The 26,724-nt window shown below is 39.9% G+C and overlaps 1 protein-coding gene across 1 annotated transcript in view; it reads left to right on the top strand.

Moving 5' to 3' along the window:
• Positions 1-751: 751 nt before the first annotated feature.
• The window catches only part of SNTG2 (syntrophin gamma 2), a 443,415-nt gene continuing 417,442 nt past the window's right edge, over positions 752-26,724 (top strand). The window contains exon 1 of the mRNA XM_075861154.1: positions 752-1,039. Within this exon, the coding sequence (XP_075717269.1) occupies positions 971-1,039 (69 nt within the window). The 5' untranslated portion in view covers positions 752-970. The remainder of the gene's footprint in view (positions 1,040-26,724) is intronic.

Raw genomic sequence — 26,724 nt, 5'->3', positions numbered from 1 at the left:
GGGAAGGGGGAGAGGAATGGGGCCCGGCTGTGCGGTCGCGATTGTTACGACAAGGCCAGTTGAAAGATGCAACACATTTATTAATTGGCGTTCACCTCTTGAAACATGTGTCGCATCTTACTCCAGCGAACTGTATATTAAGACTGGTGTATAAAACGCCAAATCTCCCCCATAGTGTCTCCTCCGCAGATGCCTCCTCTATGTGATAAAATACTTGTAGTACAAGTGTTAAGATGACTACGAAAATGCAGGAGCTGTCTAGCACAATTCCCAATTGCAGTCTCCTATCCCAGTTTGCTGTGAATTCAGACAGAGATGGGGTGGATAGTAGTGCGAAGATCCTCCGACAGTGCCGATAATAACCCAGTGCCTGTTTTTTTATCACATAAATCATGAGACTATCATATTGAAAACTATTCCCAGCAACCATCAGTAATAAAAACCCTGTTCTCCCCTCACTGACGCATTCAGGCTTGACGATAAGTGAAATGTTTGGAGCATCGAAATTCCTTTTTAACCCTTTCGCTGCATGCAGGGCTTCCCGATGATGGGTCTACTGCAAGGTATTTAAGGAAATGAGTATAGGAATTGAATAATCACACTGGGTAAGTGAATAAGAGCGGAATAAAGTGCCTATAAGCCAGCAGGTGGAGAAACATGTTACTGAGTGACAGCGAGCAGCTCCAGAATAAGAGAAAGAGGCTGAGCTGTACTGAGAGGGAGGGAGGGGAGAGGGGGAGCAGTGGGGAACTCTCTGGATGTGATAACGCTTTAGAGTCCCTGCTGCTGATGCTGCTACCGGCTGCTGTTCCATACACACTCCTATCCTGTGATGGATTAGTTAGCTTAGACAAAAGGTGTTTCTATCCCGATAACTTGCCTACTCTTCCCAGCCGCCTCCGAGCGCTTGGCATTTGGAATAAATGACTGATACGAGATCACTTCATACAGGAATTCATCTGCATGGGAAATGAATGCTGCGGGGAAGCAGCTTCTACCCCAACTAGAGCGCCCGGTCAGCCTGTTTGTACCAAGTTGGGCAAGTACTTTTTCCATTACTATTATTATGATAGTGTTGCCATGTCAATGTTGACTCCTGGCGCACCCTATAAATAGTGTTTCTCCACAATGTCCTGTCTTCTGTTTGGGTCTTTCTAAGCTTCTACATTGAGTCATCACTCATCATCATCATCATCATCATCATCATCATTCAGTGATGCACTTTATCCATTTCACCAGTGAGTTTACTACCAGCAGCTGTGCAATATTCTTATATGTACTACACATTCATGTGCCTCATCCCAAATCTGCATGGCAGTGCCCGCAGAGCTGCCAACGTGATCTGTCCTAGGTTTTTGAACCATTCTATGATTAAGATTTATTTGCATACATACTTTGTGGAGATAAGTAACGTGCTGCTAAGTGACTAGTGCTCATAGGATTAAATGTTATCATGAATCATCACTGTAGTCACCACAATTATCATTTCATCCCCATCCCCTCAGCTTTTTATATCTGTACTCATGCAAGGGATGAACCTTTAGCGCTGGTGTCCTCCTAGAAAGAGAGTGATTGTGTGCAGAGATATACAGCTTATGTGAGGTAAAAAGTATACACAGGAGCCAAGCTTGTAACATAGGCAGATGGGTTACAGTAAAACATGATTAATACTAAAGAAAAAGCAAAGCAAAGACCATAACAACTGTGTCATACTCCATGTGAAAGTGCATGCTTCTGTATTATTAATTCTGTCATATTGGTCATTAATCCTTTGATTACACTATGAAACAATAATTGTCAATTACATGAATAAAAAATGATTATAAACAAAAGTAAGTGAAGGTATGTAGCAGAGCTGAAACTGTTGTCAGTTAACCGTAACTTGTGTGAACAGATACATTATAATAACAAATTGCAGCAGATTACAAACTAAGTAACTGAGCTTCTATATCTATCTATCTATCTATCTATCTATCTATCTATCTATCTATCTATCTATCTATCTATCTATCTATCTATCTATCTATCTATCTATCTATCTATCTATCCTGTATATGCTATTCATAGTGTTACATACAGATAATATTAAATGGCATATATCATTTTATTTTAGTTGAAGAGATTTACTGCACCACTTGTGAAGTTTGACATCTTTTTTTATTTTGCCTATTTGGACACATTTGACAAGTTTCTGTATCACATTTTGACAGCATTGCCGTCATGATAATGATTATTCATATGACATTTATTATAATAATAGAGTTTACAGACATTGTATCTACAAAGCCAGAAGGAAAAGTAAATAAGATCTATTGCTTAGTATCCATGATAACCCAATGTCTTTCGAATCATTCCGTAGAGAAGTAAATGCCTAGGACAGTATGGAAAAAGAACAAACAACTTTCTAAGAAATTTACAATTCCAGTTTTACTAATTCACTCTATGACTCACATGGAGCCTATGACATCCCAAAAAAGAAGCTGAGTTTTCCCTGATCCTCATTGGATAAACATTGTGTAATATCTGAAAAGTATTTATTTCACCATTACAGCTTAATTCTCCAGTTTAGCATATGGTTTCAGATTTAATAATGTGGGCTGCTTCATCTAAATTTGGGATTATGTTAGCTCCAACTGTCCATAATACATATGTAATTCAAGGGATTATTTAAAGCAGTCAGAGGCACATCTAGGCTTTCCTTTACCCTGGGCAAAAATCCAGTCTCTTTCCCTAGCCCTCTATCTAAATACCCTGACCAAGGCTGAGAAGCTTGTTGTTGTTGTTGTTGTCCGTCCCCCCCCCTGCCGCCGGAAATGCCTCGCTGACCACCACCTGGCGACACCCCTGATTTAAAGTAGTTCGGATTAAAACTTTTTTTATCAAAATTCTAAATGTAAATTTGTGGATTGAAAAAGTACCAACCAACAGTGCCAGAGCAAACATTTAGCAAAAGCTCAACTGGCAAATAACCGGCAATAGGATATCCCATAGTCCTGTCTATAGTGATTTTGTTTATCTTCCATTTATCCATCATAAATAACAATATCAGTTCCGATGAACAAGTTTTTTTTCCCAGATGTAATATCTTTCTTATCCTGCACCTCACCGTGAATTTATGGGCTCAATGTAATTTATCATGTCACACAGAATAAAACTATGTCAACGATATTATCAGAAGTCAAAACATGTTTTAGAAGACGTAGATGCTCGGAGACTGCTGTAAATATCTGCTGCACCATGAAACATTTCTTGAGTATCAATGACATGATACATTACTTTTTATGTCCCCCGTATCATTTGTTGGTGATATGTACAACCCAATCATCTGCTACAATGTTTTTAGTGAATTCCAGTGAACAATATCAAAATTTAATTTTTGCTTTGAGTTAGATCGATCTCCCATGCCTAAATATCTTACCAGATGAGGTCTCGGAACTTCTTCCGGTTTATGACAGCACCTACACTGTGGTGTTGTGACCTTATTACATGTACTCTGTCTGCTAGACATTGCAGAATCCTGTAGTAGGTGTAGCTTTTGTACAAATGTGGACCATCCTATCATAACACCATCCAATCAATGAATGTCTGAATCGTAAGGATCCCACTGCAGTGACCCCTGACAATTGCTAGAACAACGTGGCAGCGGCTCGAGGAAAGCACCAATCCCTTCCAGATCTTGTCGGCTCCGCTTGTTTTTTTTTACAGGAGGCACATAGTTAGCCTATTAAAGTTAATGGCTCATGCATGCAAACTCCTAAAAGAAGCTAAACTTCCAATCCTAACAATCTAGTTGAATAAAAATGACCGATAGTAGAAATCGGATTTTACAAAGTAAATCAAATATATAAACTTGGTGAAGTACAAACCCTATAAATTATAGATTCATTATCACCTTACACACCCTCTCAGTAGGTAGTATATAATACATTACTTACAATTTTAGCAGCCATTTTACTCCTTGATGTTTTATGTATGTCACAGTATAGTAGAATCCTACCAGGAGCTTCCTAATACTCTGGATCAATGAATTTGGATATGTTGTATCTTTTTAAAGGACCACTGATGCACTGTATTATTTCTAGTGCCAAGCTATGGGGGCAGTGCGTGACATGGATAACTTTTCTTTGGTTTTCTTGGAATCCCTATGTCATGCTCTGACTCCATAAACTCTGCACCAGGCATATCACAGTGAATCAATTTTCCCCAGGAGGTTCCTTTAATGATTGAATACCGTATTACATGACTTGGTACCCAACAAGGTTGGGGTGAGGAGGACTAAAATGAACCATAAAGCTCCCTGACTCAAATAATTTGGAATACAGCAAGGCCTTCTCTGAACAGAATGTATTTGCATGCTCACTTCCATCACATATCGATGCAATAAGTAAATTTATTCTCATTCTGGGATAATGGGCGGAAACATGCAAATTATTCCTACAGTATATGTCCATGGTGTTGCATTACATGCCTACAGTTATGTATTATTTTCTAATGCATATAATGTATTCATGTACAGCCAGCAAATAAAAAACAATTTCCATAGTGCCTGTATTTTGCAGGTCCACCGGGGAGAGCAACTGCTGAGAATTACCTGGATTGCTCCCATGTGTAAAGGAAGCTTTTCCAGTAACAGAAGCTCAGTATATAATTTTCATTTTTGCAACTCTGAAATATAATTGAAAAAAAATTGCTGAATTTCACATGAAAAAAAATTGCTAAATTCCACATAACTTTTTATGATATTCTTAAAAAAAAACTCACACCTACTGAGATATTAAGTTCTCAATTAGAAACGATTGTTCTCGCTACTACTTGTTGTACTAAGATGTATATTCTACACTCCGCATTGTGGACTTTCTGTCATCTGAATGCTCAAATGACCTTTGAAAATTGTTTATTTCTTAGCAGCAGAGCCTGGTCCTGGGTGATTTATGTAGCCCTTGGGAACTTATTGTATAATTTCTTTAGATGATTCACTGCTACCTCATCTTTACTCTTCGTCCTCACTTTCTAGTCTGAAATAGCCCTGCAAGCTTCATTATAATTCATCACTGGTTAGTGACCCTCATTTGTCTAATGGCTGAGGAGCAGAAGTCGTCTACTTATACATCCATAGAAAAGAAACTTTACATAGGTATCTATTTAATAAATCCACCGTGTAATAGGAAGCCATACTAAATATGGCTGGGAAGCAATGTTCAGATCAATTTAACAGGTACAGTGTATTACAGTATTCAACTGGTCACATAATTGTTTCATTAGTGGACCATGAAAACTGACTTAAATGGGTTATCCTGTTCTATAATATTCAATATCTGTATCCTGTGGCCATAAATATCTAATCTGGCCCCAGCATCTCCACAGATCAGCTTCATGAAGGGGCCGTCCACTTCATTGTTTACTCAAGCACAGCGCCATACGTTTGGTTGTGGCTGCGCCTGGAACTGCATCTCACTTGAGTGGGACTGAGCTGCTGTGAGCTGTACCAAATGGACGGTGCTGTGCCTGGGTAAACCAAGAAGGGCATGCAGTGCTCTAGGAAAACCCCGTTAGGAAAACTACAGGTAATTAGTTTTGATATTACGATGAGTGCGCCAAATGACAACTCATGTCTAATACATCATTAAGGCTAGGTTTACACAATGTTTGGGGTAAGAGTTTAGCATAGAAATAAGTAACACTCTCTATATGCGTGGTATATATATATATATATATATATACATATATATATATATATATATACATACCACGCATACACGTAGACATAGAGTTGCATGCATCTGGGGCATACATTCGATGGGCCTTTTCAAAATGTCCTGCCAAATGTTGACATCAAATGTGTAGTGAACCCAGCCTAACTCTGGACAGCAATGAAGAGTTATATGACATTTAGGATGTGTGGAAATCTGAGTGACAACTCCTCTGGGCAATGCAATTACTACAATTAATAGTTGTCACTCCAGCATGAGTTATAGCAAGACAAAACTGAAAAGGAGGCATTAAAATATTTAGGGACTTACTCTATATTTTCACTGTATACTCTTTATGTTAGACACAGTATATACAGATATAGAACGGCTTAATTTATCATTTCATGATTCCCTTTGCCCATTTGAAAAAAACCTCTATTGATACTCTGTCATATGTTCAAAATGACAAACAGCTTTTCAAAAGTTTATCCATATGTGCTTATTTATCATGTTATGAATTACAATGTAGATCCACACATGCTATTTTTGTCACGGTTTTTGGCATGGTTTTACCATGTTTTTTTGTTAAAATGAAAGTAAAAAAAAAAGGAAAATTAAAAGATGCTGCGAAAACGTCAGGAAAGCTGTGCAAAAACGAAAACAAAAAGCCTCATGGTAACTCGCCTTTAGAATAACATTGGATGTACTGTACAGTAAAGTCATGTAAAATTCATCATCTATATAATATAAAATGGTTAAATACCTTGTTGCTACTTGCATGCTATTCGCAATTGAGAAATTTTATTATACATTTTTTATTCTAAAATTGGCTTTTCTGAATATTATAGACAGATCAATAACATATAAACACATGATGCTTAATAATGTGCGAACATCCAAGTAGTCTGGTTAGTATATGAATACCTAAGTTTTATATGGATTATTTGTTTTTTCATAGGCAGAGCTACAGAAGGTAGTAAAGGGATTTTCTCATTTTGCACATTTATGGCATTTCCACAGGGTATGCCATAAATGTCAGATAGATGTGGGTTCCACCTCTAGGAACCGCACCTATCTCTAGAACAGAGCCCCTGGACCCCTGTCCTACCTTCTTCCACTGTCACTGGGCTCTGACCACTGACTGACGAGATGGCCGGGTTTTCCCAGAAACAGCCGAGTGAGTTTTGCTACTCTGTTTCCGTAACTCCCATAGAAGTGAATGGGAGTTACAGTAACAGCATAGCACAGAAGGCTACTCTGCTTCCATGCTTCCCAAGTTTCGGAGACTACGTAGCTCGCTGAGATACACTATTTCCCCTTTCTTCCATTTACTTGTTTGGGAGTTTCGAAAACAGCATAGAAAAACGCACTCGGCTGTTTACAGAAAAACCCATCCACCTCGTCAGTCAGTGGCCGGAGCCCAGTGACAGAGGGTAGGATGGGGGTCAGGGGCCCCATTATAGAGATAGGTGGGGGTCCAAGAGATGGGACCGGTATCAATTGGACATTTATTGCATACACTGTTGATATTTCATAAATGTCCTATATAGGAATACCCAATCAGACCTTCAAAAATACACCAGTATGACCTCAAAGAATTAATATAGGCACTAAACAAGAAATTCAAGTCTACAAGTCAACAGCAGCTTGTTGATGGTTTCCAGGAAGACGCAGAAGATTATTGATGAGCAGGGATGCAGGCCCTACTTAAAGAGGCTCTGTCTCCAGAATAAAAATGCTCTATCTCCTACATCAGTTTATCGGCGCTGGAATGTAGTTACTAGCAATGTGTTTTTATTTTAAATACTATATTTTTTAACAAAGTTATGGCGTTTAGAACATTTATGCAAATGAGGTCCTTAATGCCCAACTGGGCGTTTTTTCATTTTCAACCAAGTGGCCGTATGACAAAGAGGTGTATGATGCTGGCCAATCCGCATCATACACCTCTCTGCCTTACACCCAAGCTAGATTCACTGAGCAGTGTGATCTCGCGAGACCGCGCTGTGACGTCACTTCCGCCCACAGGTCCTTCATCCCTGCGTCTGAAGACAACATCTTTCGTCTCCCTCCAGACCGATCAGAAGTCCTAGTCGTCGGATCGGTAGTAGCAGCAGCAGCAGCAGCCTGGAGGGAGACAAAAGATGTTGTCTTCAGACGCAGGGGTGAAGGACCTGTGGGAAGAAGTGACGTCACAGCGCGGTTTCGCGATATCACACTGCTCAGTGAATCTAGCTTGGGTGTAAGGCAGAGAGGTGTATGATGCGGATTGGCCAGCGTCATACACCTCTTTGTCATACGCCCACTTGGTTGAAAATTAAAAAACGCCCAGTTGGGCATTAAGGACCTAATTTGCATAAATGTTCTAAACGCCATAACTTTGTTAAAAAACATCGTTTTTAAAATAAAAACACATTGCTAGTAACTACATTCCAGCGCCGATAAACTGATGTAGGAGATAGAGCATTTTTATTCTGGTGACAGAGCCTCTTTAAGGCTGGACCTTCAACAAAATACCATTATGCCCCCAAAGTCTTAGAGGCACATAATAAGAATAACAACTCATACAACAGCAGCTTTTTAATGGTTTACAGGTCGTAGCAGGGCATTTTTTTGTAAAAATATAAAATAAGTGCAAAAAAACAATTAAAATCCTACAGTACTCCACGGCCATGTGCCATCTCCAATTTGCTGACTTGCCTTCTAGTACATTAATTAATATTGAAATTATTTACGCTACATTTTTGTTAACCACGATAATGTAGACCAGTGGTGTCCACCTTGTGTCTCTCCAACTGATGCAAAACTACAACTCCCAGCATGCTCTAACAAAATTATTCAAATTAATTAGAAGGCAAGCAATAATTGTTCTAAAACAATATATATATTAAGTTTAGTATTTCCTTCAATACAGAAAGATAAGAAAACAAGTTATATGCTCACTCTGTGAATTATCTATTGCTGCCAGCTTATATTAGGTCTTTCTTTACCATCTTTAATTAACTAATAACAATGCATGTGCGTAATGATTACTTATGGAATTATGCAAATAAGGAAATTATCTTCAGTTTTTTGTAAAACAGATAAGAAGCAAAACACCACATGGATGAATGGACTTTTCTCACTATTCTGAATTAGTATTTAGTAGCATGTGGTACATGAAGAGTTATATTTAATTTTGGCCCAGGAATCAGGTAATCCCAGATTTGCTTGGTATTTCTGAGGGTTCTAGAAAAAGTTACTATCCGCTATACAGACCCCAGACCAGACTATGCCTTATACAGACCTTAGACCAGGCTATCCGCTTATACAGATTTAAGACCAGACTATCCCATATACAGACCCCAGACCAGACTATCCGCTTATACAGACCCAAGATCAGACTATCCCTATACAGACCACAGACCAAACTATCCCCTATAAAGATCAGACTATGCATTATACAGACCCCAGACCAGAATATCCGCTTATTCAGACCCCAGACCAGACTATCCCCATACAGACCTCAGACCAGACTATCCAATTAGACTGACCCCATACCAGACTATCCCCTATACAGACCCCAAACCAGACTATATCTTATACAGACACCAGACCAGAATATCCGCTTATACAGACCCCAGTCCAGACTATTCCCATACAGACCTCAGACCACACTATCCGCTTAGACAGACCCCATACCAGACTATCCCCTATACAGACCCCAAACCAGACTATATCTTATACAGATCCCAGACCAGAATATCTGCTTATACAGACCCCAGACCAGACTATCCCCATAAAGACCTCAGACCATACCATACCCTATACAGACCCCAAACTAGACTATGCCATTTTACAGACCCCTGTCCAGAATACTTTCCCCTTATACAGGCCCAGAGCGGATTATTATCTCATATACAGTCACCAGACCAGACTACTACCCTGTATACAGGCCCCAGACCAGACTACTATCCCCTTGTACAGAGTCCAGACCAGACTATCCTCTTATACAGACCCCAACCAGACAATCCTCTATGCAGACCCCAGACCAGATACTTACAGATACTTACCGTATTTTTCGGACTATAGGACGCATTTTTTTAGTGGAAAATGTGTTCTAATCTTGTGCTGCGTCCTATAGCCTGAAGGCAGAGAACTAACAGTTTATGAAGAAGCAGGGAAACTGAGCAGGAGTTTCAAATGTGTAAAAAAAAATCTCTTATCTGCTCAATTAATAGTAACATCTTACACACAGACTTCTGTCATCTCAATGTTCAGTGACCAAATAACACCGACATTAGTACACACAGCGCAGTAAATCTGTGCAGGTACTGATCCGCAAGGACCTTCTAGCCACGCCCCCTCCTATGTACAGAGCAGCAGCGAGACAGAGTCATCACTATTGACACCTGCCTCTCCACACCTCTGATGTCTGTTGTGTTCAGGGGAGGGTGAGAGCACTATAGTTGCCAATATCTCGTATTTCTGTGGCTATTGTATTGGGGCACTGTGGTACCCTATTGTCTGAATATTACCCAGAAAATATACAGTTAAAGGCAAAACTTTTTTTCTTTTTTTTTTTTGCTACAAATTATTGGTGAGTCTTATGGTCCAGTGCGTCTTATAGTCCAAAAAATATGGTACCTCCTCTGCACTCCCAGGCACTGCAAACAAAGTGCAGAGTAGTGCAGGAACTGGGAAAGGTGAGTATTTGCAGCGCCTAGAAAAATTGTCTTCTCTTGTAGGAATGCAGGAGACAATGCATTATTATCGGAAGTCTCTTGAACGTTTTAAAAGAGTTGGCAAGCATGGTCTGTGGGTTTGCAGAGCTGCTTAGTCAGATAAATCTAACCCCAAGTTTAGGAACAGCTTGAATTTGGAATTTACAAAAAATGTATTAAGATACTTCTCTTATTGCACCCATGAACTGGGACGTCTCTAGTACAATTAAATAAAGTGCCGAAATTACAAACGTCTTTCTGCCGGTACCTGCCACTAGGGAGAGCTACTTACATTTGGATTTATATAGCAAGTGTTGAGATCAATGGAAGCTGTATAAATCTGTATGCAGTGAGCTCCCCATAGGAAGCTTGCAGGCAGCCAGAATTTTATAATTTACCTGAGTTAAGGGAAACACAGGATTTTAAGCTGTGTAGAATAGTTTATCTCTGACTCCTATAAAAAGGAAGTGGACAGTTATTCTGCATATCGGCTACACACTGTGAATAGGGCTGTGCTGTAGTTACCTGCACAGCGGGTGGCAGAGGGCGCCAATGAGAAGAGAAACTTTAAAGGAACCGCAGTGTTGGGAAAAGTAGATATTGCTATCAAGTTGCACTCTGTGGAACCTATTTCCAAAAGTTTTCTGCTACTTTTCTGTTTAGTAATGTCTTACTAGTGTTGTTAAGTAGCTGTGCCATATTTCTCATTAGGTGTTAGTTACGTTGGGTAGAGTGGCACAGAATACACTAGAATTACACACAAGAGTTGGTCTAATTTCTTAGAAAGCCAGGCGACATGAGAGGGGACACTAGTCTCTTTACTCTAAGGGGCACTAAGAATTTAGGATGGCAGCCTGTTCCATGTATGTGGCCTGGAAATATGCTTGAATTATGTATCTAACTTAAAGAGGATCTATGAACTGAGGTTTTTTTTATATATGATATGTGAAAAGTTTTTTGTTTTTTTCTTAAACAAAACAACCTATGACACTATATTTCAGGTGCCTTACACATGGACTTGACAAGAACTGTATGTTATTCATTGGATTTGTTTTTTTTTTCCCTCACAGTTATCACATTTTAAACACAAGTCACTAGAGACTAATGATATCTACAGTAAATGACAGGTCTGTATATATATTGACATTTTTCCAAATACTTAATAGATCGCGAGATCACGCTGTGCTGTCACATACACCCACATTAACTTTACTGAAGTGTCTTGAGAGTGAATAGACATCACCTCCGGCCAGGACGCGATGTCTATTCACACTTCCGACACTTCGGTAAAGTTTGTGTGGGACTTAATCACAGCACAGCGTGATCTCGCGAGATCACGCTGTGCTGTGTGAGTAAGTCCCACAAAAACTTTACCAAAGTGTCGGGTGTCTGAATGGACATTGTGTCCTGGCTGGAGGTGATGTCTATTCAGTCTCAAGACACTTAAGTAAAGTTAATGTGCGTGTTTGTGACAGCACAGCGTGATCTCGCGAGTTCACGCTGTTCTGAATACAAATGGACATGAATGGAGAGAAGTGTATGACGCTGATTGGTCACTCATTGGTCAGCATCATACACTCCTCTGTACAACGCCCACTTGGTCAAAAGTTAAAAAACGCCCAGTTGGGCATTAAGAAGCGAATTAGCATAAATCTAAAATTGCTCATAACTTGCTCAAAAAGTGATTGTTTTTCAAAATAAAAACCACTGTTGTTATCTACATTACATTACATTACATTACCGATCAGATTATGTAGGAGATAGGGTACTTATAATGTGGTGACAGAGCCGCTTTAATAGTAGTTGAAAAATATAGCCAAGCAATCTAGTCTCAGTCCATGGGTATCAGATTATTGGAATTATACTATCTACCGTAGATGAAGAGTATTTTTTCTATTCTTTTGTCTGTCGAGCTTGTAAGAATGTATGAAGCCCTTGCCCTGGCTCTTACACAAACACAATGCTATAACAGTGACGGTAGACACATCAAGCTGTTATCTCTGTAGTTTAAACACTGTGAAAATAGCTATCATTGATCTTTACAGTGAATGACATCTCTGTTCTCTCTGTCGGTTCCTGAACATCTGACACTTTATTAATGCATAGAGTAGTGTATATAAAACTGTCAAGTATTTGGAAAAATGTCAATATATATACAGACGTGTCATTTACTGTAGATATCATTAGTCTCCAGTGACTTGTGTTTAAAATGTGCTAACTGTGAGGGGAAAAAAAAAATCAAATCCAATGAATAACATACAGTTCTTGTCAAGTCCATGTGTAAGGCTGGGTTCACACGACCTATTTTCAGGCGTAAACGAGGCGTATTATGCCTCGTTTTACGCCTGAAAATAGGGCTACAATACGTCGGCAAACATCTGCCCATTCATTTGAATGGGTTTGCCGACGTACTGTGCAGACAACCTGTAATTTACGCGTCGTCGTTTGACAGCTGTCAAACGACGACGCGTAAATGGACTGCCTCGGCAAAGAAGTGCAGGGCACTTCTTTGCCACGTAATTTGAGCTGTTCTTCATTGAACTCAATGAAGCACAGCTCAAGATTTACGAGCGTCTCAGACGCCTCGCAAAATGCGAGGAGGAGCATTTACGAGTGAAACGAGGCAGCTGTTAACAATCTGTCTTTTCACACGTAAATGCCTCTCATCGTGTGAACATACCCTAAGGGACCTGAAATACAGTGTCATAGGTTGTTTTGTTTAAAAAAAAACAAAGTTTTCACATATCATAACTTTTATTTTTTTTAAAAAATTTTTTACGCTTTCTTCCAAAATAAATGGCTTTCATGTTTCTATTAAAACAGTGGCTATATTATTTCAATATGAGTAATTCTAAGCATACTATAAAACTCTGGAGAGACTGATATATTTATTTAGACATCAAATGTATTTTTATTTGATCTAGGTACTACCATGGTGGTTATTTTTTTTTTAAAACTCTGTTTATTGTAAAGTAAGTGATACATAGATATGATAATCATAACATATTGGGTGACATACAAGAAACCCACTTATGGGGGTTATTTTTATAATATTTTTGTTTTATTGTAATACATTATAGTGTGTCTGCATTATTATCAAATATACAATATATGAACAAAAATGTTTTAGGACACCTACACATTACTTCTGCAATAGCTTTTATAACATCCCCATCTAAATCCATAGGCATTAATATGGTAATAGTCCCCCCCCCCCCCTTGCCGTTAAAACAGCTTCCACTCTTCCGGGAAGGATTTCTACAACATTTTGGAGTTTGTCTGTGGGAATTTTTGCCCATTCACCCAGAAGAGCATTTGTGAAGTCAGACACTGATGTTGGACAAACGAGACTGGCTCGTAATCTCCGTTCTAGTTTATCCCAAAGGTGTTTAATGGGGTTGAGGTCAGGGCTCTGTGCGGGCCAGTGAATTTCTTCCACACCAAACTCCCCCAACCATGTCTTTATGGACCTTGTTTTGTGCACTAGGGCACAGTCATGCTGGAACAGAACAGGGCCGAAACCTCAAACTGTTCCCACTAAGTTGGAAGCTACAATTGTCCAAAATATCTTGGTATGCTGAAGAATTAAGATTTCCCTTCACTGGAGCTAAGGTTCCTAAGCCAACCCGTGAAAAGGCTTGAACTCTGCAGTTATTGAGTCAGCAGAGCATTGGCGACTTTTATGCATTATGCGCCTCAGCACTTGACGATCCCGCTATATCTCTTTATGTGGTCTGCCACTGCGTAGCTGAATTGCTGTGGTTCCTGAATGCTTCCACTTTGTAATAATACCACTCACAGTTGATGGTGATATATTTAGGAGGTAAGAAATTTCACAAACTGACTTGTTAAAATGGTGGCATCCTATTACAGGACCATGCTGGAATTCAGTGAGCTCTAGAACAACCCATTCTTACACAAGTGTTTGTAAAGGCGACTGAATGACTAGGTGCTGGATTTTATACACCTGTGGCAAAGGGGCGGAATGAAACGTGTCCTAAAACTTTTGTTCATAAAGAGTATTATAAGCATGTCACATGTCCTAACTTTTTAAACACAATATAGACACAAAATATAGAACATCTACTAAGTCGGCTATCACTAATTCAATATACTTTTTGATTATTGTGGATCCAATAATTTTTTTTGCGTGTGCACTTGACGTCCTGTACATTGTTGCATCAAGTGGAGAGACGCCCATATTGTTATTCTAATAATAACAGGTTAATTAAATTCCAATTAAATTGGCCCTAGTGTGTTGCATATGTCTGAGATCTTTGTCCAAAATTGGATTGTGAGTTTCAATGGGGGAAAGGGACTGATGTAAATGATAACAATCTCCGTACAGAACTGCAGAATATGTTGGCACTATATTAGAAAAAATGGAGCCCTAGTTTAAGAGGGGGGGGGGTAGAAATCCTCTTACATCTACTGAATACAAATAATTATTATTTTCTCTGCCTTTCTCTCTACTGACAGATTCCTTTTGAAGTCTTAGATAAACTTCAAAATTTCATTATGTTGCTTTATTTTTCTTTTGTATCATAAATAGTGAATGACATTTATTTTTTTTTAAATAACCATGCACTAATACTGAGCGTGTCATCCTCACATCATAGCAACACATTAACATCAGAGTAAAAGGCAAGAATGTTTCCAAACTTGTTAAACAGAATTCTGCGTGATTGAAATCCCCTTTGGCGGATGCAGACTGAGCAGAAATATCATTAATTAGAAGTGACAGCAGACAAAACGTGTCAATAAAGAAAAGTAACAAAAGCTTTCGCTTCATTAAAGTGTTTTCCCTAGACCATCATCATGTTTACATTGGTATTTATTACACAGATGTTAATGCAGCGCTCTGAATCAAGGTGTTAAAGAATTAAAATGAGAAGAAATATTTAAATTGGTGTCATGCATTAGTCCTGTTTATTTTCTGTCACAAAGTCTAAGTCAAGGCGGATTTCCAAGAAACACAGAATTCTTTAAACACTGCAGAAAAGCACTTTGGGAACCTTGAGAATTTATAACCTTACATTATACATAAAACAATCTGATCACAGCCATGGAACATGCTGTGTTCTTATTAAAGTGCTTGTTGTTTCATGATCAGATATTAAATTTCTCTGTTAGATCACGCAAAACAGCAATTTTTCAATTACAATCATTTAAAAAATGCTCCTGTGTGTAGATATTGTAGTTACTTTTGTGTTTTGCCAACCCTGGTGTTCTTTGGATTCCCTCTCAGAACATCAACCTAATGGGTCCATTGCCAGTGGACTTGCATGCCCACTAGGTCAGTCCCCCTGCCCGGATCCTCTTGTAAATAAGCAGTGGAGTGAATCCTGTTATTGTGCAGGCAGTTAATAAGAATCATAGCCCTAGAAATGGCATCTTATCACTGGCACTGAACACATTAGTTAAAAATTCTGATTCAAAAGAACACCAGGGGCCGCCATAACAAGTATGTAATAGCAATATCTATACACAAGACCCTTTTTTTAATTAAATGACTATAACTGAAAAATTGTTGTTTTGCATGATCTAACAGAGAAATCTAATATTTAATATCTCCAGATATTAATTGTAATATCCTGTGATAACCACTTCATACGAACTCTAAGGCTTCATGAACACAACTATTTTATGGCCGGATATTCTTAGAGAACAGCCAGACCTTAGTGCCTGGAAGAAACTGGGGAGGCTCTCGTCTTCTTGTGTCTGCCCTTCTTTTCATGCGGTTGACGGCCAGCAGAATAGAAGATTGGGCCTGCTGCCAGATTTGTAGAAAGTCCGTGACTGTAGAGTCAGCTGCAGGTACCTGGGACATAGTGGAAACGGGGAGAGGTATTCGTTGGTGTTAGCCGTAGACAATGAAGAATGGGCTGGAGGCGGTGGACTCACTAGTGTGGTTGTTCTAGGAGAACTCAGCCCAACGAAGCAGCTGCACCCAGTCATCATGCTGCCTGGAGATAAAGTGTCGTAGATAGGTCTCCATAATCTGATTTATTTTCTCGACTTGACAATTGGACTGGGGATGGTAGGCTGAGGAAAAGTCCAACCTCACACCGAGCCGAGGAGTCCACAGAGGGCTCTCCATAATTTTGAAGTAAACATGATATTCTGAGGTAAGCCATGCAGGCGGAAGATGTGTTGGATGAAGAGGTTGGCAAGTCGAGAAGCAGAAGGTAGGCCGGTCAGTGGAACAAAGTGAGCTATTTTTGAGAACTGGTCCACCTCCACCCAGACCATATTGCGTCCAGCAGACGACGAAAGGTCTGTGACAAAGTCCATTGCTATATGCTGCCAGGCAGTGTTGGGCACAGGCAGAGGTTGGAGCAGACTGGCAGGCTTGGAGTGAGCAACTTTATTGGCAGTGCACACTGTGCAGGACGAGACAAAGTCCACAATGTCTTTTGGCAGCGTGGGCCACCAGAAATGACGAGCGATCAAATATTGGGTCTTATGGGCACCCACGTGCCCCGCAAGTTTGGAGCTGTGTCCCCAGCGAAGGACTCCCCTCCTGTCTGCGAAACGTACAAAAGTGCTTCCCGTAGGGATGTCTCTAACTTGCATAGGATTACCAGAGATGATATAGGACGGATCAATGATATTTTGTGGCGAGTCCACGGTATCCTCTGTCTCAAATGATCTGGACAAGGCATCGGCCCTCACATTGTCGGCAGGGCGGTAGTGGAGCACAAACTGCAACCGAGCAAAGAACAGCCACCACCTGGCTTGACGTGGGTTCAGTCATTGGGCCAACTGGAGGTAGGTGAGATTCTTGTGGTCCGTATATATCAGGATGGGGTGAGCTGCGCCCTCTAATAGATGTCTCCACTCCTCCAGTGCCAACTTGATGGCCAGTAATTCCCACAATCTCCAATCGAGTATTTGCGTTCTGCGGATGAAAAAAGTCTGAAATAATAGCCACATACCATTGCCTTCCCTTTAGAACCTCTCTGGAACAGAAGTGCACCTGCACCAACAGAGGAGGCGTCCACTGTAGCGATACATCAGGATGATGGAGGGTTGAGGCTGACGTGAAGACCCTGTTAAGGCTATTAAATGCAGCTTCTGCCTTTGGAGTCCACACCTCGGCGTTCATACCTATCTTGGTGAGGGTATAAATGGGAGTTGTCAGTGAAGAGAAGTGTGCGATAAACTGCCGGTAAAAGTTGGTGAATCCCAAAAAAAGCTGTATGAATCTCAAGCCCTGAGGACGTGGCCATTCCAGGACAGCCTTTACCTTCTCAGGGTCCATCTTGAGGCCTTGATCTGAGATGATGTAGCCCAGGAAGGGTAGAGAATTCTTCTTAAATACGCACTTCTCCTGCTTGGCATACAGGTGATTCTCCCTTAGTCACAGCAGAACTTGACGGATATGTCTCCGATGAAACGTGGGGGAAAAAATCAAAATGGCATCGAGATAGACCACAACACAAACATAGAGGAGATCTCGGAAGATGTCATTGACTAATTCTTGGAAGACTGTGGGAGCGTTATAGAGACCGAAGGGCAGGTCCTGCCAGTAAGGAGTAATATGATATATGCGATCCTTGCGCTCTCAGTAGAAAATGCTCTAGTGTGGAGACTGAAGTTGATCTGGCACTGGTTCAGAAATCCCCTGCAGGTACTCGCATCTCCGTCATAGCGAGGAGGTAGTGGCAGCGAGAATCGAAGATCAACACTGGTACTGCCAGGAGGTGTATCAGGAGGAACATCCAAAGAAACAGAAACGGATGCTGAGATGGCTGCAGCTCGTGCGTCCAGCCGATACGTGATGGCGTTCACCGCCTGGAGGAGTTGGTCCTGTCGTAATTGTCATACTAGCATATCTGCTCGCATGGTTTGTGATGTCGTCATGGTCTCGGATTGACCAGCGGGGTCCATGGCCTGAGCGTACTGTCACGATCTGTGGGTATGTGGACCCACTGGGCCATACCACCGTAGTGGTATAGCAGATGGCCAACAGAATACCAAGTCAATGGCTATAGTTCGAATAAGGGTACCTGTGGTAATTCAGACAGTACCGAACGTTAGGCTTGGATGGGACCATGGCAGCAAACACCAGGCGTGGTGTAATACAGCAGGTGTAGTATATGGCACAACACGACCCCAACTCTCTATGACACAGGAACAAGGTAGCACGGGATACAGGATACATGTAGCAGGTACGGGAACAGTGAAAACTGGAAAACACTAAGGCACCATTTGCAAAGACTAACACAGGTAAACACAACAATGCTCAGGCAATGAAGGAAGGGGCAGGGCTCTTCTTATAGTGCATGGTGATCATGGGTTAATTTTACATACTTTTTACATACCGCAGAGTGAAGCGGAAGTGAAGTCAACACCCCTTTTGAATGATATTATTATAATTGAGTTTGGCAATAAACCTCCAGAGGAGTATTTTGAGCATTCCAGCAGCGTCTGTGTGTTATTTCTCCTCTCCCGATATATATTGGTATGAAATCTCCTGATTAGGATGCTGGATAAAGTTCCTGGCGTGAGTGTCTGTTGCACAAGGGTTCCCGAGCCTTCCTTGCCACTGAAGATACACAGAAATATCAAAAACCCAGTGGCAGTTTAATAAGATTAGTCTCTGATTGAACATCTTTACTTATTGGCCAACATGTCGTTGCCTGGTGAAAGATGTCACCCTGTACGGTTTGTTTCAGGAGTTTTCACCCCGCTTACCTAAGGCCTCATGCACACGACCGTATCCGCAAATACTGATCGTAAATACGGTTCCATATTGCTTTATAGTCATCAGCAAATCATCAGCAACGTACCCATTTCTGCTGAATGGTATGCGCAAATACAGTCCGTAGTCCATTAGTATATATACGGATCCGCAAAAAAAAGAGGCTTGGTTAATGGGAAATCCCCTTTGTGTTGCATAGCAACACTTCTGTATTTGCGGATAGCTATCCGTATTTGCGGACGCGCCTCTGTAGCCATCCGCAATTTTGGCTTCCCCATAGACTTCTATGGAGGAGTCCGTGCCGCATTTGCGGACCAAGAACGGACATGCTCCATAATTCCCGGCAAAGTTCTGCGGCACGGACACTTATCCGTATCGATACGGAAAGTTGTCCGCGTACAATGGAAGTGAATAGGTCAGTTTTTGCGGTCCGCAAAAACTGAGTTTTTTTACGGTCGTGTGCATGGGGCCTAACTTATTTTTTTTTGCCAGGTCTGCTTGTTTCTACGGTTTCCGCTCTGTCTGGCTTGTTGCACGATTTCTGTCCCCTTGGCTTGTTACTCCGTTTTCGCGCTGTTCTTCACTATGCACGGTTTCCATCCTGTCAGGCTAGGCCATCAGTCTTATTCACTGATCATAAGAGTCAGAGTCCTTCAGGCCTCTCTCTTGGCATCACACACTTCTTTGCTCCTCACTCTACCCTCTAACATCACTTCCTGTGGTGCGAAAACATGTCTCTATTTATTTATTTTGCTACAATATCAAAATACTGCTTGACCTCTGACCCCACATGCTAACACAGTGTCTCAGCAAAACTCAAATTTTAAACATAGAGGTATCACTCACATGTATCAAAACACAACATCAAACTACAAAAAACATTTCAACATAACACATTAATCTTATCACATTTATTTTCAGGGCACCCCTCACATATGGACAGCTGCTCAATTTTTCTTTTGTATTAGCTGTGATAAATCTCACGTTATCCCTTTTTAACACCGTACCCACTAATTATTTCCCATTATTTATATAACCCCACCATATTAGACAGTGCTGTATCACCAAGATGGGCACTTTTCCCCTGTAAAGTCCATAATAACATTTTACATTGAGCGATTATCTTGTAAAATTTCATAATAACATTAATATAATATTTTCATTGGCCGGTGTAAACATGTGAAGGAAAAAATTGCTCATTTGTTGGTCATCAAATCTTTTATAATGACCTAAAAATTATTGTTTGCTGGCCATACATCCCTTATGTAATCAGGCATCTGCTAGTTGTTAGCAGACCAGACAAGAGGTGTGAATATTTTGGCCAAGGCCTGGTGAATGCTCAAAGGAGCAAGGACAAGCGATTGATATTACGAAAAACACCAAGATTATTATTACATATAAGTGCATGTCTTTTGATCGTTAATGACTCAGTACTGTATGTCATCGATTGACAGTCATTTTACATATTTATCTTGACGTATAAAAGGCCCTTAGGCATTCACACACATATAACGACACATAGTTACATAGTTAGAAATGTTAAAAAAGGCACAGGTCTATGATGTCCAACCTATAATCCTACCGTGTTGATCCAGAGGAATGCAAAAACACCCATGAGACAGTTGCTATTTTCTCCTAATTTTAGCACGTTTGTAGATTATATGAGAGAGTAGCAAAATTAACAATTTTACTGCCAAGGACATATGTTATATGTTGTGAATTTAAACTATTGCTGCAACTAGAATATAAACGCTAGAGCTTAAATCTTGATCAGAGGTGAAATATAAGTTGGGGAGCAACATCAAATGACCTCAGGTGGGTGATACGGGAACTGCTGTTATCACCCACTCCTACCAATCAGAAAGGATATGTGCTCCCTGATTGTCACATATAGGGTACGGGTCTTTTATTTAAACTAAAGGTGTGAGAAGATGAGCCATTGCAGATCTAATGAATACCTGCACCCAATCAGGACGTTTGTCCCGTACTGAAAACATGATTACAATACGGGACAGTTTTCCCGCGGCGAGGCAGGGACTCCTAGAATCATAGATAACTATGATGCTAGGAGCCCAGCTCCCTGAAGTGTGTAACTGCCGACTCGTGTGAATCCGGCCTTATACTACATTTCCCCTAAAGTGGCAGCTGGACTTAGTTACTTACTGTATGCAAATGAGAATTAAGAAAGCATTTATTTTGTAGATGTTAGAATGTACATGCTCCTTCGGATCTATATGTTGAATTAGGACTTCCTTCATACACACTTTTTGGGCTGTTTTTTCCATTTGCTTGTAAAACATGCTATGATTTTAAATTTAAATGTAGCGTTTAAAATGTTATTAATTTTAACCAAACCCATTCTGTGATTGCAAAAAAAGCAACCTGCCAACTACTTAAAAACACAAGACAAAATTAAAACAAAACACACTGTTTGCAGTGCGGTTCATATTTGCTATTGATTTAATGCAAAATCTGGGCAAAGTGTTTTTTGAAGAAAAAAAATGGAAGCAAAAATCGCAGGAAAAATAATGCAAAACACTTTGTTTATCCCCAAAAAGTTTTTTTTTTTGTACTGTAAAAAATACTTTGCAATACGTATAAACATATAAATGTCTTGACAACTAAAGCATGTTTTTTTAGCAAAAGTTACATTATTGAATTTGGCAGGAAATTAACTTTTTATAACAGAAGACATTCATGTTCCTATTAATTTCTTACATCAGAAAATATAACCTGGAGAAATGTCTAATTGAACTTTGCTTTATATTAAAGGGGTTCTCCAGGAGTTTGTATTTACACCGCATTCCAAATTAATATGCAAATGTTATTTTTTGCTGATTTTCCTAAATAGTCTATGCAAATGACAGTCAGTATAATCTTCAAGCCATCAACCGTTGGAGTATAATGCAAATTTTATTGAACAAATCTCCTAATGATAACAGATTTTTTTTTAGAAGTAAAAAACTCAAAATGCACTGTTTCAAATTATTATGCACAACAGAGATCAAAACATTTTAAAGGTTGTAAAGAGAACTAAAATGGTAATTTGTTGAATTTGCAGCATCAGGAGGTCATATTTATAGAAATCAAAAGCTCTTTCAATCAAAAAAAACTTAACAGGCTAAGTTACATGTTAACATAGGACCCCTTCTTTGATATCACCTTCACAATTCTTGCATCCATTGAATTTGTGAGTATTTGGACAGTTTCTGCTTGAATATCTTTGCAGGATGTCAGAATAGCCTCCCAGAGCTTCTGTTTTGTTATGAACTGCCTCCCACCCTCATAGATATTTTGCTTGAGGATGCTCCAAAGGTTCTCAATAGGGTTGAGGTCAGGGGAACATGGGGGCCACACCATGAGTTTCTCTCCTTTTATGCCCATAGCAGCCAATGACACAGAGGTATTCTTTGCAGCATGAGATGGTGCATTGTCATGCATGAAGATAATTTTGTTACGGAAGGCACGGTTCTTCTTTTTGTACCACGGAAGATAGTGGTCAGTCATAAACTCTTCGTACTTTGCAGAGGTCATTTTCACACTGTCAGGGACCCTAAAGGGGCCTACCAGCTCTCTCCCCATGATTCCAGCCCAAAACATGACTCCGCGACCTCTTCGCTGACGTTGCAGCCTTGTTGGGACATGGTGGCCATTCAGCATCCATCCACTACTCCATCCATCTGGACCATCCAGGGTTGCACGGCACTCATCAGTAAACAACACGCTTTGAAAATGAGTCTTTATGTATTTCTGAGCCCACTGCAACCATTTCTGCTGGTGAGCATTGTTTAGGGGTGGCCGAATAATAGCTTTATGCACACTTGCAAACCTCCGGAGGATCCTACACCTTGAGGTTTGCGGGACTCCAGAGGCACCAGCAGCTTCAAATACCTGTTTGCTGCTTTGCAATGGCATTTTAGCAGCTGCTCTCCTAATCCTATTAATTTGTCTGGCAGAAACCTTCCTCATTATGCCTTTATCTGAACGAACCAGTCTGTGCTCTGAATCAGCCACAAATCTTTTCACAGTACGATGATCATGCTTAAGTTTTCTTGAAATATCCAATGTTTTCATACCTTGTCCAAGGTATTGCACTATTTCACGCTTTTCGGCAGCAGAGAGATCCTTTTTCTTTCCCATATTGCTTGAAACCTGTAGCCTGCTTAATAATGTGGAACGTCCTTCTGAGGCTGGGTTCACACAACCTATTTTCAGACGTAAACGAGGCGTATTATGCCTCATTTTACGTCTGAAAATAGGGCTGCAATACGTCGGCAAACATCTGCCCATTCATTTGAATGGGTTTGCCGACGTACTGTGCAGACAACCTGTAATTTACGCATCGTCGTTTGACAGCTGTCAAACGACGACGCGTAAATGGACTGCCTCGGCAAAGAAGTGCAGGGCACTTCTTTGCCACGTAATTTGAGCTGTTCTTCATTGAACTCAATGAAGCACAGCTCAAGATTTACGAGCGTCTCAGACGGCTCGCAAAATGCGAGGAGGAGCATTTACGTGTGAAACGAGGCAGCTGTTAACAGTCTGTCTTTTCACACGTAAATGCCTCTCATCGTGTGAACATACCCTTAAGTAGTTTTCCTTTGATTGGGCACACCTGGCAAACTAATTATCACAGGTGTCTGAGATTGATTACAATGATCCAAAGAGCCCTAAGACACAATACCATCCATGAGTTTAATTGAAAAACTAATAATTAAATATTTGTGACACTTAAATCCAATGTGCATAATAATTTGGAACACGGTGTAAAGCTTATTAAACAGAGCACAAGACTTTCTTAAAAACAATGGGGGGAGATTTATCGATAGTGTCATAGGATGCATGCATTTAGGAGTAGATGATAATGGTGCAAATATATCTAAATGCCCCAGCTTGTTAAGCATCTTATACTTGTACATCAATTTTTTGGCTAAAAATAAATGGTGCACAATTTTAACAAATGTGGCACTTTTCACAACTCCTTTTAACCATGCCCCTTTTTCTAAACACTTTTTCAAGCTGTTGAGGTGTAAAAAATGTCTGAAAACACATGATAAATTTGATGCACAGCATATATGCCATTTTCTTGTGAAATCTGGTGCACATTGGTTTGTAAATCTTCCCCAGTGTGTCTTAGCGTTGGTTTCCGTTCATGGGCTACGTTTCAGCTTTGCGTCAGAGGAACACATGAACAAAAAGGCAAATGGAAAGCATAGCTTCCGTTTGCACTACCATTGATTTCAATGGTAATGCTTCCGTTGCAAATGGTTTCCGTTTGTCTACATTCTGTAAGGTTTCTGTCGACTACGGGTTTAATGTCAGTGGGAGCTACATGTCTCTGACACTCAGGATATACCTGTAATCGATCACATCTGTTATGAACTTAGATGTGATGGATAACAGGTGGATCAAGCGTGTCAGAGACATGCAGGACCCGCAGACACTGAATCCGTCAGTTCCGCGGACCTGACGGATTCAGGTCTTAGTGAACGATACAGATGCTCTGTATACAGGATACAAAGCAGCTGTATCTCAAAAAGTAAAAATAATTTCGAATAAAATGTATTTAGAAAGTCGCACTAATCATACTGATGCACAATTTTATTTAAAAAAAAAAAATGATGTCAATGTTGTACATAACTTTTAAAGATAATTTCCTTCCATAATATCAGCACACTCATATTCCATATATAATATATATTACCATGCTTTCTCAAAATATTAACTGCTAACCTCATCAACTAAACATTATTATTTTATTACCCATCTCATCTTGGCCTCTTCGAGAGGTGGTACTGTGTGTGAGGATCAGCTGGCTACAAACACTCCTTCTTGATGGTCTGTCTCTTCTTATATATTCCTTAAAGTTGAGTGTGAGGGCAGTCTGAGCTCCTGAGTAAAATTAACTGTCGCAGTCTCTTAGAAAGTAAATATGTGACTTTCCTAAAATAGTCTTGTACCACATTCTTATGTAAGAAGTCCGATGACATTTGTTACTGTAGTCACTGAGTCATACAGGCACGACTACAATCCACACAACCATTTATAATGTATCTGTTTAGCCAAATTTTCATTCAAAAAGAAACCTTTTTACCTTAACGTGCAATTCATCATCAAATTATTTTTTTCTTTATCTAAATAGGTTCAAAATTCTGTGGTGAATAATTTCTTATAATTTCTTTATGGCGGTCAGAGCTAAATTTTTCTGATCACCTGCATAAACGTAAATTTAAAACATAGCATGCTGGCTTCCTGCAGCGACTACTAGAGGGAGCCTAAGAGAACACTAAATACTGACAAACACTGAGCTCAATAATAGGTCTGTCACCAGTTTGATATTGCCATATCTGAGGGCAGCCTAAAGTAGTGACAGTGACCCTGATTCCAGCGCTGGGTCACTTACTTGGTAATGATCTGTAGTTTTCATAAAATCACTCTTTATCTCCGGCAGCCCAGATTCATGAACCACGGCTAGTCCCTCCCACCTGCCACTGATTCACAGTATGGGGAGAAAGCTGTCAGTGGTGGGTGGGACTAGCCACAGCTCATGAATACGGGCTGCAGAAGGTAACGAGTGATTTTATGAATACTACAGATCATTGCCAAGTAAGTGACCCAGCGCTGGAATAAGTCAAAAGTTTTAAAAATAATGTATACAACATAGGCATTCCCTTTGAAACTGGCCTCATAAGCAACTGATCGCCACCAGTCTGACTTCCGAATTCCCTTTTGATCAGTTGCTAATGTCAGGGAAAGCTGCTGCCAGCCTTACATTTCCCCTACATCGTCCACTATAGCTAAAATGTAGCATTTCATGCCATCTATTCAAATAAATGGCTGACCCCGTAAAACATAAGTGGGCTGGATCTGCCAGAGCCCAAGCTGCTCTTTCTTAGTGGCTCTCCACCCTAGCTCATAGAGGGGGGGTCCTGAGAGGTGGACCCCTCTATGACATCCATATGTTTTAATGTAGGACAACCTCTACAAGTTAAATAACCACTGTTTCAGTCATCTTCATGAAATAACCATGTTTTCTGTAGATTATCTGTAATTCAGGGTATATTGTACTCTCTCATTTTCAATAGTACCAGCATACAAGTCAATTCTAATCACATTTCTAGTTTTGTTTTATTTGTAGTTCAGTTTCATAGCTTGATATTTTAAAACCCATTTACTTTTATTACATTAAACACACTGCCAATTTTTCCCTCTCTACCGGATGCCATAGAATTGTTTTATATTGCAACACAATTGTTAGTATCTATAATTGGTTAATTAGTCTAAACATGAGCAAAAATAAATTCTAATTAAGTTTTATACAAGAGTAATAGTCATACAATATATTATCGACAAATAAGATGGTTCAACGCTAGGGAATTTATGATGGAATGGAGCGCGCAATTTGTAAGAATTTATTGAGACTAATTATGACAATTTAAGGTAACAAGACTTTTTGCTTTGATATTAAACAGCAGTCATATATTTCATGTTATATTTTACTTTATGTATTTTTACAGTTGCAAATTTAGGAGAAGCAATAAAACATTTAATTAGACAGGAAATGTAGTAAAAAAAGCTAAAATTACTGCAATTTTTTTTGGGGAACATTGTTTTATATAAAAAT

Source organism: Rhinoderma darwinii, chromosome 4 (genome assembly GCF_050947455.1).
Source record: "Rhinoderma darwinii isolate aRhiDar2 chromosome 4, aRhiDar2.hap1, whole genome shotgun sequence".
NCBI lineage: Eukaryota > Metazoa > Chordata > Amphibia > Anura > Rhinodermatidae > Rhinoderma > Rhinoderma darwinii.
This window is presented reverse-complemented; position numbering and strand designations above follow the sequence as displayed.